Below are 14,229 nucleotides of genomic sequence, written 5' to 3' on the forward strand. Positions count from 1 at the left end.
GGCATCCATCCAGCGGCGCAGGCAGCTGACGTCGGTTCCGATATAGGCGCCATTTGCATTCCACGCTGGTTACGTGGAACCGGCCGTGAAACAGAAGAATCGCGGGTCATCCTGCGGGGAGATGGCGGGCGGGGAGAATGGAGATCGCGATTCTCTCCGCAATTAATCGTGCAGCTCTAACAGCCACTGACAAGTAGTTTGCAAGTCAGGACTAAGTAAAGGACCAACGCCTGAATCTGAAACAGATGAGAAGACCCCTGCAACAGAGGGGAAGCTAGCAGTGACCAAGAGAAGGCCACAAAAGGATCAACCCGATGCTCAAGACCAGGAAAGAAGATATTGTAGTAAAAAAAGAAATGACTCCACTCATACAAACATACAGCCTGAACAAGCAAAAGGCTGTGAAACTAAAAACTCAGGTTGAACAGCATAACCAGAATAGGAAGAAGTAGACCAATAATATGATGTGGTGAACAGAAAAATAAAACACCAGAACATGTCCCCATGATAACAGGTCTCCCTTGGACAAAACCAGGTCTACAAGAGAAGACCAGCCAGTCTACAAGTGAACGCTCAAGCATTACAGTTCCAAACCATAGGTGAGGCCAGGCAACAAATCTCACAAATAAGAAACAGAAGAATGTAAGAATCATCACAGCATTATATACCATGAGGATAGCTAAGCGAGTCCTGAGACTGGTAGCGATCTCAAGTGTACAAACCCCGAAGTCAGCCAGACAAAAGTGGGGTAGGGTGTATGAGAATGCAAAAACAAAAGCTTGCATAGAATATAAAAAGGGTTTATTCACTATGTGAGCTTTTATTTTTGCACGAGCGCAGCTTACATTGGGGAGCAAGCGTTATTAAAAGAGACAACCGATCTGGAATTTGGGGTGTATCTTTGAGCACTGTGGAACTCGGTTGACTAATTTGAGAGGAATAATATTGAATGTATATCTGCCTATATGGCCATATCATCATATGGCCGCAACCTTCGGTAAGAGCCCTGTGTGCTCACGGATTTGGTGGATGTTCACCGAAATAGCTGGAACCTGAAGGCAAGAGATCTGCATGAATGTTGATATTTAAATGAGCCGTTTCTGCACTTTTTAATAAAAATAAAAAATTAAAAGCACCAATTAAAAACCACTGGTGGTGGTGTTTTAAAAGTATTGTTATAATATGGAGATTGACCCACATATATATTTTGAGGCATTTATAAGTATGAATTCATGTGTTGAAATGATTTTGCACATTTAGTTGTGACTATTTGATACTGCATTTCATAAGGGATAGTGCATCTGTTTAAATTTAAGCACAATTAGTGTTTTTATGCACATAACTGTTAGAGGCTTTCCATATTGGAGGTGGTGACACAATAAATAAAAAAATAAAAAACTTTATTAGTTCTTTGTTTGCACAGAGGTTATATATGTTAATAAAATATCAAATTGGGTTTTGGGGCGTCTATAGCGTGGCACATGACCTTTTAGTTTCAGGATTTGAAAGTGATTACACTTTGAATACTGCTGCTAGATTCTTTAATTTATTTTATTCTTATGCACTTTGGAAGAGGGGGCGCAAGATATTATTCATTATTCATTAATCATTTGTTCTTGGGAACAAAAACTGAAACCCCCCTGGTATGGGGAATCCCCAGGAAACAGATTTCCTCTGGGATAAGTGGAAGAGATCACCCCAATCACCCAAAAGAGGCCAGGAACATCCAGGTACATAGAGACCATGTTGATGTCTCACCTCTAGCCCAGGCTTCCAACCACAGAGGGCGAAGGCAAAAGGGGACAAAGAACTAACGAGAGAAGAAAGACCATGTTAAAGCTTAAAGCCTCGTACACATGCAATGTGCCGAGTAAACCGTGCATGTGTACGAGGCTTTGAGGTTTCTCGTCAAGAAAACTGCCCAGAATCTAGACGAAAAAAAATAGAGAACCTGACAAGACGCTTTCCTCGACTTGTTCATTCCCCGACTTAGTTGGGGTAGGCGGTACACTTTGGTGGGGGTGGGTCAGCGACGCCCTGTGACCTCTGGGAACCTGCCTTCTGACCTTTGGGGGAGGTCCCTGTTACAATTCCTGAGTCCTAGCCATATTCTTCGATGGGAAACCCTAACTGACCTTTGACCTATGAACTTTAACCCTAACCCTCAAGAAAAACCCCATCACTGGTCAAAGCAAAATCACCTGAATGTGCACAGATTAGTGACATACGAAATATACAAACGTCTATGTAACCCCTGTTCCTCAATCCAATAAGAGAATGAATACAATGTGATACTGTGGACAAAACAAATGTACCATAAAGAAAGGAGTCATTCTAGACTAGGAGACAATCCTACCTTATAAAGAGCACAGAACATAATGACTCTCCAGTTATTTAACTCTCACGTGAGGATAAGAATTCTAGCTACAAGTCAAAAGTAGTATAAATATTAATAAAAAACACAACCAGAACCCATTACCTTAAAAATGTCTCCTGAAGTTTTTGGGGCATGGCTGCAAAATCGAAATCACAGTAAGACTGAGGAAGAAAAACCTCCATATTCCTATGAACTTCCACTGGAGGATTAGTCATTATAGGGGCTGCACTCCCAAAAAATGGGTACGAATACCTGGATAGAAAGAAAAAAAAAAAAAAAAAAAAAGTGAGTACAAGGATAAAAAGAAAAAAAAATACTATGCTTGCCAACTTTTCCCAACATTTGCTATGATATGGATTACCATCTTTACAAACAAAACGGATTTATTTTTTGCCCCCCTTTTTGGATAAAAAAAAAAAGTAAAGGTTGTCCGCATCCATGGTGAGCATTTAAATTTTGGATAAAATTAAAAAAAAAAAAAAAAAAAAAAAAGGGGTTGTCTGTGTCCTTGCTGGGGAGCTCGGCCTCTATTTGTACTGGTGACCATTTTTATTGAGATTAAATTAAAGAAAATGCTAAATTTTAATTGCCAGTGGAACAGGTATAGAAATCTTTTAACAGGGATACCTTCTCTATTGACAACTGTGTAAAGCCTCGTACACAAGTCCGGTTTTTCAGACGGGAAAACTGTCAGAGCTTTTGGCCAGGAATCCCGGTCGTGTGTATGCTCCTCAGTTTTTCCGACGGGAAAACTGCCCAAAAAAAAAAAAAAAAAAAAAAAAAAGGAGAACCAGCTCTCTTTTTTCCTGCAGGGAAAACCGGCGGACTTTTGCCCGGCAGTTTTTGGGAAAAACTGTGATGGAGCATACACACGGCCGTGATTCCCGACCAAAGCTCCATTGCAGTTTTCTTGTCAGGAAAACCTCTCATGTGTAGGGGGAAAGACTGACCGAGCAGGTTCTCGGTTTTCCCCTTGGGATTTCTGACAGGAATTTTTTCCCCGTCGGGAATCCCGTACGTTTGTACGAGGCATAAGGCTACATCCACACAGGTGGTCAACGGTGTATAGTTTGCTGCATTCAGAGGCATCTAAACACCACCTCTGGATGCAGCAGTACTATGGGATACTGTAACATATTAACTAGCAGAATAGCTGTATTACTGACTGCAGTAATACTGACCCTGGCGCACAATGTCTACGTCCAAGTAGCTCTATTCGCATGTACCACTCAGATGAGTGATAACATGTCAACAGTGGCAGCGCTAGCCATTGATTTATACAAAGTACAAATTCTGACAGCTGCCACTGACAGTTGATGCTGTTCACACACAGTGTACGCAGGCAGAGTTTAGGACCACCATCAAGATTCTCCCCTGCCCCCCCCCCCCCGTGCAGCCATATGAATGTAGCCTTCCCTTTCCTTTGGATAAATCTCTTCTTGTTGCGCTTCAATAACAGTCCGAGTCAACCATTACCTACCTACTCTATCCAAAAATTGGAGGAAACTTACCTGTCCTAGTCTCCAGTGATGTCGACCCCTACCGAGGCCGAAACTCGATCCTGGCAGCTCCAGGCGCCGCCATCCACAATAAGAGAAACAGGCGGACCCGATCACGTGACGTGCCCCCCTGCTCGTGGAAGCTGTCAGCTGGGACGCCGGACTGTGCTACGGAGTTGGCACCGCATCAGACGACCCATACACGTATACCGCACCGCAAGGTAGCGGTGATACGCCTGCAGCCCCAGTGCCGGGTAGGCACTTTTAAAGTAAGAGGCCAATGCGGCCGTTGTGCTTTTGTTTTTTTCTACTTTTATGAATAAATTTTATTTAGCAATATCACACTATTGGCATCTCCATTGCCTTTTTTTGTTGCATATCCCAATCTGGAATCCCTGGTATCGAGGCTCAAATCTGTTTCTCCTGTCCGATGTGCATGCAGGCACAATCCTGCATAGGCGTAACTGACTATTCTTTAATTAAAATAGTCCAGTGTTTCCGGTAAGCGCATCCTTTTTCTTCAGCACAATTAGAGGATGTTATAGAAGACCGGATTTATGGTGGTGGCTTTTCTCTTCTTTTTCACATAAAGCAAGATTGAAATCAACCAAGAAGATTTGTTCATATATGTGCGATACACTGATCAACACAATATTGGGACTTTATGTCATGTTTTGACACAGAGACACTTTTGGATGTTTTTGTCCATAAATTGTTTTATTTAAATTTGTAATATTTTTTTGTATTGTATGTAGTGACATATATATATATATATAGATTTTTATATTTTTTCCTCACAGGATCACTTTGTTTAACAGTAATTAGGAACTGGTATCACCGAGTGGTCTAGCGCCCTCTATTTAAATCTTCAGGGGCTGAAGTGGTTAATTTGCAGGGATTACTTCTCACTTCCCGTTTGGGTCAGAAAATGAAGCGCAATGGAACACAGATAGCAAAAACAAAAACCTCCCATGCGCGATCTAAAATGTTGTCCTATAGTTCTACTTTAAGTCAGAATTTTGTTTTCCACAAGGTGGTCAGCAACAGCAGCCCCCTATTTCAATCTGCAAAGGTTTCCTTTTATCTGCTCTGCATAGGAAAAAACAATATGGAAAAGTTAAAACCTTAGTATGCAGTTTACAGGGAACCCAACATCAACATTATGGATACTTCGAAGGTCAAGCGAAAAGCAGAAATGGTGTGCCGCTGGTGGAACTGCAATCTTCTGTCCAGAAGTAGATTCAGACAGACTCCGGACAGCTTCTGGAGCGCTCCGTGGTCGAGGTGGTGGGGAGTGAACACCTGAGATCAGAAAACAGAACCCTTTAATGCTCACATAATGATCACTCAATATATGTCACTAGGGCTGCAACTAATGATTATTTTCATAATCAATTAGTTGGCCGATTATTTTTTCGATTAATCGGATAATAGCCTTAAGAAAAAAAAATAAGCATTTTTACATTTTTTGGGCAGATTACAAAACACATTACATGCTTTTCTGCAGCTTCTCCATTGAAGTATATTGAACCAAAAAAAACAAAATGGCACCGTTTTGCATTAAAAAGTCCTTGCCCTTTCCAAATACGCAGCAGCTGAAAAAAATCATGGATGTGAACGTGTCCCATAGGAAAACATGTAAATGAACTGTAGTGTGTTTCTGCCAAAAGCACCAAAAAACAGAGGCGTGAACCCAGGCCTGAGATGTTTAGTAACATAATGGGGTTAAAAAAAAAAAAAAAAAAAAAAAAAAAAAGAAGAAGAAGTACAAAAAGAGAAAATAATCGCTACTGTAAGGGGTTAATTTTTTTTTTTTTTACTGTGGGACAGTAAAAGTAACATTTACAGTAGCGATTTGCTTTTTTGTACTATAAAGGGCTAATTTTCGTTTTTTTTAACCCCATTATGTTACTGCCCGATTAATCGATTATGAAAATCGTAATCGATTAATTTCATAATCGATTAGTTGTTTCGGCCATATAGGTCACTTCATGCAATAGTTGTGTAAAAGAACCAGATGTAAAACTAACTCCTATTAATTCTATTGGTTAAGCAAGCTTACAATGAGCATTATCAAAAAGTTTTATCATATGCTCAGTTTGAATTGTTCCGGTTTGTGACAGGTCTACTTTTAAGTACCGACTCTTTAAACTGGCATGATGCTGTAAAAAAAAAGGGGGGGGGGATCTTTTCTGAAGACAAAATCAGGGACAGAATGAACTTTGATAGTGGAAGACTAGCCATCTCCACTCCACATAAGCATGCTTCAAAAGAGATAAACTGTGCCAAAAACACAGAATAAAAAGACTCAAGTCAAACAGAATTGTTTTAGAATGTAAGAGTGCAGTTTTTAGAACCATTCAACTGAAAAATAACGTGATTACCGAGTTAATAAAAAGTGTGCAGCAAAGGAAAACACTACTGAGAAATGCATGAAATGTTACCATTGCTAGCCTTCCGAAAATGACAATTACATGGTCTTTGGCGTCAGTAATTTTTTTAATCACAAATCTGGAACATGAAAGCATGATCACATGAACAAGTTACACGATTCTGATTGGTATACCTGTATTGGGGCAATCAGAAGCTACTCTGGATCAACCTGACAGCCAACATTTTCAAAGGAAGGTTAGCAATAGCAGCATCTATATTTCTCTCAGTAAACGTTTTAAATCTTTAAAACTACAAATAAAGTATTTAAACTAAAGAAAATGTCCCCATAATTATTATGTGCGAGAAAGAAGTTTCATGGAATATGCCATTATCAGAATCAATTACCTGGAAGAGGAAGCTCAGAAAGTGCTGAAAACTCTGGCCTGGTCTGTGTCTGAGAAGGAGCAGGCTCTGCTTGCACAGACTTTAAGCTTTCCATATCATTGTCTGTGACTTCATCTTTGGTTGGAGGGGAATCACTAAAAATTGGAGGCTGAGCTGGCACGTTTTGTGAATTTTTCTGTGGCGTTGATGGATCTTTCCTTGCTGCAACACTCTCCCTCATTTCATTAAAATGGTGTGAAGACTAAGTAACAAATAACAGATATAATAAAAATAAGGAAAAAAAAGGCACAGTTTTTCCAAGTTAATGGTCAAAGTACCCCCACCTAGTTACCTGTAGGCTGGCCTCTTTATGCAGACTTATAGATACTCCAATTGTTGGGGAACTTTCCACCGGCACAGATGATATGTTCTGCTTGGCCCTATTAGGTGGGGTGAGGATAAAAGCACCTTCAACAACTACAGGGTGGTGCTCCATTTCTGTGCTGGCCTTCTTTAGCAGTTCTGTCAAAGCAATATCTGTACTGCCAAGAGACTGATCACCACAACATAAATGAATCTTGAGGGGAAAAAAAAAAAATGAAGTTCAGATTTTAAAATATAAACAAGTGTAACGGTAGACTTTAAAAGTAGAAGTTCACCCAAAACCTACTCGCACCCACATTTTTTAAAATGTATCCATCTAATCCTGTATGAAAGAAATCACCATACATATAGCTAACGTGCTGAGGGTTTCCACACCAATTTTTTTTTTTACGACTAGTATGCAAAAGGATTTTCAGGCCATTGACAGACAAAATATTCCACCTGGCACTCCAGGAAGCACTATTTATATCTAAACTGTTCCTTAACAAAATTTCAGGAAGCAGATGCCACACTGGAGTCTGGAATTTATAATAAGCTTTATTAACAACAGCACAACAAAAATTCCTTTCCCCGACAAGTTCTCAACAACTATTCTGACTAAAAAAATTGTTGTAATAAAACAGATTTTCAGATTTACCATAAAATCCATTTCTTTTAGTCCACAGGAATGTACAAACATTTGGGTTATACTGAGCCTACTAGAGTACTGGATATTGACGACATTTTGTGACCAGCCCGTACAGACCCTCCTACACGCAAGCAAGCCTTAAATTTTGTTGTAAAGCAAGAGCATGAATTTAAAAACACAGGGAGGTGTAGACTCCAACAAATAGATCTTACAGCAAGCACAAAAATCAAAATTTCCTTTCCTATCCATTCAAAGACACAGAGGTGGACAACAGGAAAAAAAAAAAAAAAAAAAAAAAAACATACAACTTGGGACAGCTTACATATCAGTTCAAAGAGCCACCTGAATAATCCGATGTCTGAAGCTGGTATCAGGCCTGAACATCCACCTGGTAGAACATGGAGTATGCGAGAACAGATGACTAGGTGGCAGCCTTGCAAATCCAGCAAACAGCTGCTTAATGCCAAAAAAGTCAAGAAACAGTCACAGATCTAGTAGAGTGCACCTTGACAGAAAAGGGTGGAATCCAATACTTAAGACCATAAGTTTGAATGAGGTTTTGTCTAAACTACCGGGAAACAGTTGAAAGTGTAGATCAGGGGTAGGCAACCTGTGGCACGCCAGCTGTTGTGGAACTACATTTCCCATGAGGCATTGCAAGGTTGGTATTTACTCCCAGAGGCATGATGGGGTTGGCAGTTACAACTGTAGTTCTGCAACAGCTGGAGTGCCACAGGTTGCCTACCCCTGGCGTAGATGGTCCCCCCTTTATGAGGACCAAAAGTACTGGCAAAGAGAGCGTCAATCTTTCTGATAGGAGCAGTGACTTTGAGAAACTTGCAGAGCACAACTACATCTAGGCAATGGAATGAGTTGTTTTTCTGACAAACTGGGGCCGAACAGATGGACATCATCTTGCCTGCGGTGACTACCTTAGGAAGAAAGCAGTTCTTGACTTCAACACCACCTTGTGCAAAACCAAAAATTGGCTTTTTTACAGGATACAGTGCCTTGCGAAAGTATTCGGCCCCCTTGAACTTTGCAACCTTTTGCCACATTTCAGGCTTCAAACATAAAGATATAAAACTGTAATTTTTTTTGAAGATACAACAAGTGGGACACAATCATGAAGTGGAACAAAATGTATTGGATATTTTTAAACTTTTTTAACAAATAAAAAACTGAAAAATTGGGCGTGCAAAATTATTCAGCCCCCTTAAAGTGGAAGTAAACCCTCCTATCGTTTTCAGCCATGGAAGCGGACATCTTGGCCTCTGTTTAATCTGCAGCTGCCATGATGCTGTACATGTGATCCGTTATGAAACCAGCCATTGGATGGTTTGACAGTTTGGTTGAGAGCACAAGCAAATGTGACAGCTAGCACTTCCGGCATGCCGGGAATGTTAACGTTTTTTTGTAACTATCAAATTGAAGGGTTTACTTCCGCTTTAAGTTAATACTTTATAGCGCCACCTTTTGCTGCGATTACAGCTGTAAGTCGCTTGGGGTATGTCTCTATCAGTTTTGCACATCGAGAGACTGAAATTTTTGCCCATTCCTCCTTGCAAAACAGCTCGAGCTCAGTGAGGTTGGATGGAGAGCGTTTGTGAACAGCAGTTTTCAGTTCTTTCCACAGATTCTCGATTGGATTCAGGTCTGGACTTTGACTTGGCCATTCTAACACCTGGATATGTTTATTTGTGAACCATTCCATTGTAGATTTTGCTTTATGTTTTGGATCATTGTCTTGTTGGAAGACAAATCTCCGTCCCAGTCTCAGGTCTTTTGCAGACTCCATCAGGTTTTCTTCCAGAATGGTCCTGTATTTGGCTCCATCCATCTTCCTATCAATTTAACCATCTTCCCTGTCCCTGCTGAAGAAAAGCAGGCCCAAACCATGATGCTGCCACCACCATGTTTGACAGTGGGGATGGTGTGTTCATGGTGATGAGCTGTGTTGCCTTTACGCCAAACATAACGTTTTGCATTGTTGACAAAAAGTTCGATTTTGGTTTCATCTGACCAGAGCACCTTCTTCCACATGTTTGGTGTATCTCCCAGGTGGCTTGTGGCAATTTTTAAACAACACTTTTTATGGATATCTTTAAGAAATGGCTTTCTTCTTGCCACTCTTCCATAAAGGCCAATTTGTGCAGTATACGACCGATTGTTGTCCTATGGACAGAGTCTCCCACCTCAGCTGTAGATCTCTGCATTTCATCCAGAGTGATCATGGGCCTCTTGGCTGCATCTCTGATCAGTCTTCTCCTTGTATGAGCTGAAAGTTTAGAGGGACGGCCAGGCCTTCGTAGATTTGCAGTGGTCCGATACTCCTTCCATTTCAATATTATCGCTTGCACAGTGCTCCTTGGAAAGTTTAAAGCTTGGGAAATCTTTTTGTATCCAAATCCGGCTTTAAACTTCTCCACAACAGTATCTCGGACCTGCCTGGTGTGTTCCTTGTTCTTCATGATGCTCTCTGCGCTTTAAACGGACCTCTGAGACTATCACAGTGCAGGTGCATTTATACGGAGACTTGATCATCATCATTAGTCATTTAGGTCAACATTGGATCATTCAGAGATCCTCGCTGAACTTCTGGAGAGAGTTTGCTGCACTGAAAGTAAAGGGGCTGAATAATTTTGCACGCCCAATTTTTCAGTTTGTTAAAAAAGTTTGAAATATCCAATAAATTTCGTTCCACTTCATTGTGTCCCACTTGTTGATTCTTCAAAAAAAAAATGACAGTTTTATATCTTTATGTTTGAAGCCTGAAATGTGGCAAAAGGTTGCAAAGTTCAGGGGGCTGAATACTTTCGCAAGGCACTGTATAATGGCTAGCTCAGACACTCAAATGGCTGAAGTAATGGCAACGAGAAATGCAACCATTTGAGTGGTTAAAACTGGAGTTTTGGAGTGCTGAGAGAACCAAATTCAGATCCCTCAGAGTCACAAGGGAGCTATATGGAAGACACCCAGAAGAAAAGGGTATTGATCAAGGAATGGGAAAGACATTGGTCTCTGGAAAGAGATCTTATATGCAGACTTCACTCATAGTGTTAAGGGCCAAATGCTAACCTGGTCTCACAGAAAATTTCCTGGGGTGGAAGTTTCTTCCCTTGCACCAAGCGAAGTATGCCTTCCATGTGCTGTGCTAGACCTTGCAGGAAGCAGACTTCCTAGCATTAAAGTAGAATTCCAGCTTAATGCAGCCTTAACTGTCCCCTTAAAACTAGCCCTTAAAAACATTTCCCCGCCAACTAACTTGTTTAGAAAAGATGCATATACCTACGCTTTTTCAGCCCGCACTGCTGTAGGAGAGAGCGCTCTGACAATAGCTGGGTATGCCTGGAGTGGTGACATCACCCATAGTCTTCAACTTCCCATCTGTTGTCAGCGCTCCCTTCTCTGCCCTGCAGTAGTGCCGAATGACATTGGCAAGTATATGCATCTTTTTATATAGGTTAGTTAGCATAGGTGATAGGAGGGGGGGGGGGGGGGTGCACAGTTTTAAGAATAGTTAAAGTTCAAACTTTAGGAATCCAAGCTTCATCCGAAGCATCACTTATTCACAGATGCCTCCGTCTCAGTACCTGAACTGCCAACAGCCATGAATCAGGGTGAATAGCTGGTTCTCAAAACCAGACTATCCAGAAAAGGCCAAAGATATCCCCTAGGAGTCCGATCAGGTTGGCATACCAGATCCACCTGCTCCAGTCCAGGGAAATTAGGATCACCAGAATTCCTTCTATTATGATCCCGTGACCATGGAGGCCAAGAGACCTGCATCCCCTACCTTTGACCAGACCATTACCCCAAGTCCAGGAGCTATTGGCCAAGGAAGTCTAACTGCCAATTATCCACACCAGTAGTATAAATTGCAGACAAGGATACAAAGACGTAGGAAGTTAACTGGGAGATTGCAATTTCTCCTCAATTTTGTCCATGTCCCATGCACCAACAAGGTGTCCAAAAATCCTCCCCCAGCCTGACAAGCTGGCATCGGTCATGAGGATCTTTCAAGACATTGGAAGGAAGAAACTACCCGACTCCAGAGCAGGATTCCTAAGCCACCAAGCCAGGGGCATTCTGGTCATCGGTGCCAGGGATAATCTATCTATCTGTCCAAGAACTGGACTGACCTTTCCCATTAAAACTGGATGTTGTATTTAGTGGTCTTGAGTTAAAGTGGGCAGATGGGACCGTCTCATGCAAAAGTGAAGAGTGACAACTCCTGGACTGAAGAGTCAGATTCTAGGAGCAGAGTTTGAAGTTTCTTCTAGGGAAGAAAACTTAGATTTAAGTTACGTCTAGGATTATACCCAGATATTCCAAGCAACAAGTTGGTTCCAGCACAGACTTTTAAAGGTTTGGAAACCAGCTGAACCTCTGCAAGGTCTTGACAGTTTGGGCTACATGGCCCATCAGAACTTGTGCCAGCTATTCCCTCAGCAGAAGGTCGTCTAGGTATCCAACAATGGGGAAACCCAGAGAGAACAATAGGGCTAGAGCAGGAGCCAACACCTTGGTCGTTACCCAAGCTAAAGATGACAGGCCAAATAGCAGGACCAAAAACTGGAAGTGCAAAGGACCCACAGCAAAGTAAAGAAGTGGAGGATGCGCTAGAAAAATGGGTGCATGCAAGTACGTGTCAATGTCAACAGAGGCTAGAACATCGACCTGATAAAGGAAGGCTGTGGCAGGCCTAGTGGATTCCATGCAGAAATTCTGGGCCTAAAAAAGACATTTAGAGCCTTTAAGATTCAAGATGTGGCAGATAACCCTTTTGGTTTGGCAACTGTGAACGCATTGTAGAAGACCCTAGGGACTGAGGCAATGATTTCCTGCTCCAAAAAGCCCACTAGAGGAGAATAGAGATCTGCTAATCTGCAGTAATAGCTACATGTAGAGACCAGTTCAGCAGTGATGCAGTAGGGATCTTCACTGTTAAAAAAAAAAAAAAAAAAAACACAACACTTTCTACTTCTATTCTCCTAAGACAGTAGCAAAAAAAAAAAAAAAAAAATATGTATATATATATATATATATATATATATATATATATATATATATATATATATATATATATATATATATATATATATATATATATATATATATATATATAAATAAAAAATAAAATATAAAAAGCAGGAAGGATATATTGAAGCAGGAAGGATTATACAGGGCTAGCACAAAATATTTCCATTTGCCAGTGTCCTACCCTCCCATAGATGGCAGTATAACCCAACAATCTCTGAATTGCTGTGCCCCTTAATGGACAAAAAGAAAGCAGCTTATCCCTTCTTCCTGGCTGGAAAGGAGCAAAAAACAATGGACTACAGAAAATTTTCATCAGACAGCTAACTCTCCGAATACGTGATATCCATGAATATAATTTGTTACATGCAGAATGTTCATCAGATAGAATATGATGCAGTAGGTGTTCGAATTTAAAGGTCCAAAGCTTTAATTTCTTATTCAGTTCAGTGTGCAGTTTTGAGTGAGTGAATTACTTATATAGCGCTACAAATGCGAACTGAATTGCCTCAAGGCGCTTGGCAACCATTTTCCTTCAGTTTAACCCTCAGAAAAGATGGGTCTTTAGTTTTTTTCTGAAGGCCAGGTGATCAATTTCCATTCGGATATTAGTTGGTAAAGCGTTTTCAGAAAGGATAGCATAAACTTACAATAAGGAATGTTTTTTTTTTTATATATAGTTCCTGGAGCTAGACTTGGTGAATACCACAACCCCGCAAACCCACCGCCCCCAAGGTAACTAAACATAAAATATTGGCTCCGCAAAACAGGTCAGTACACATAACTGGATTTGGTGACTTTAGGTTATACTAGCCCAAGCATTGCACGCACTAAACCACAGAACATTGATTCTGCTGGTGAGCATTTAGAGAGCCAGGAGAACACTGCCCAGAGTGATACAAGTACTGCATTTTCTTACGACTTCCATTCTCAAAACACTTATTTAAAGCAGATATATCCAACATTTCTGCATGCTCTCCACTCCCATCCTTCAGATCTTTACTACGGTATGCTATACAAAAATTTTATGAAAACAGCTTCCCTTGCATGCTCATCGTATGAGAAAAAGCTTCACTTGTCCCCTTCAGCTGTTTTCAAGGAGCTTAATGCATGATTATTACTATGTTGGCCATAGGAGCCAATATGAATATCTAGGAGACATCTTCACCATTGCTGGTGGTTTAGCATGTATATTTGTTAGTGAAAAAAAGTGAAGAAAACATAAGTATAAATGATAAACACCATTTGCCATCATGAAACCTAATGGATTAAACAGGCTGTCCTACCTGAAGTTTCGGCTGAACAGAAAGATAAAGGCAGAGCACTTCAGTGCTACTACGGATTCTGACAGAGGCCCTCTCTGGCTCAAAATCTGGATTGACCAGGTCTGTAAAAGGTTCATTGGTGACATCATTTCCCAGCAAAGAATAGTAGAAGAAAAATTCTGATTGTGGTTCAGGAAGTCTTAAAGTGCTAGGAATTAACTGAAAGTAAAATGAGATATAAGAATAGTAGATAAAACAAAACCATCTCACATGAAGTAA

At 40.8% G+C, this 14,229-nt stretch overlaps 1 protein-coding gene across 2 annotated transcripts in view; it reads right to left on the reverse strand.

Annotated features, from left to right (window-relative positions):
- Window positions 1–14,229, reverse strand: part of CEP120 (centrosomal protein 120) — a 151,657-nt gene that overhangs the window by 110,833 nt on the left and 26,595 nt on the right. For both annotated transcript variants that reach the window (XM_040344364.1, XM_040344355.1), the window contains exons 6-10: window positions 13,972–14,169; window positions 6,986–7,210; window positions 6,655–6,895; window positions 5,001–5,178; window positions 2,480–2,629 (exon numbers count right to left, since the gene is read on the reverse strand). In XM_040344364.1, the coding sequence (XP_040200298.1) occupies window positions 2,480–2,629; window positions 5,001–5,178; window positions 6,655–6,895; window positions 6,986–7,210; window positions 13,972–14,169 (992 nt within the window). The remainder of the gene's footprint in view (window positions 1–2,479; window positions 2,630–5,000; window positions 5,179–6,654; window positions 6,896–6,985; window positions 7,211–13,971; window positions 14,170–14,229) is intronic.

The sequence above is a fragment of the Rana temporaria genome, chromosome 1 (assembly GCF_905171775.1).
Source record: "Rana temporaria chromosome 1, aRanTem1.1, whole genome shotgun sequence".
Lineage (NCBI taxonomy): Eukaryota > Metazoa > Chordata > Amphibia > Anura > Ranidae > Rana > Rana temporaria.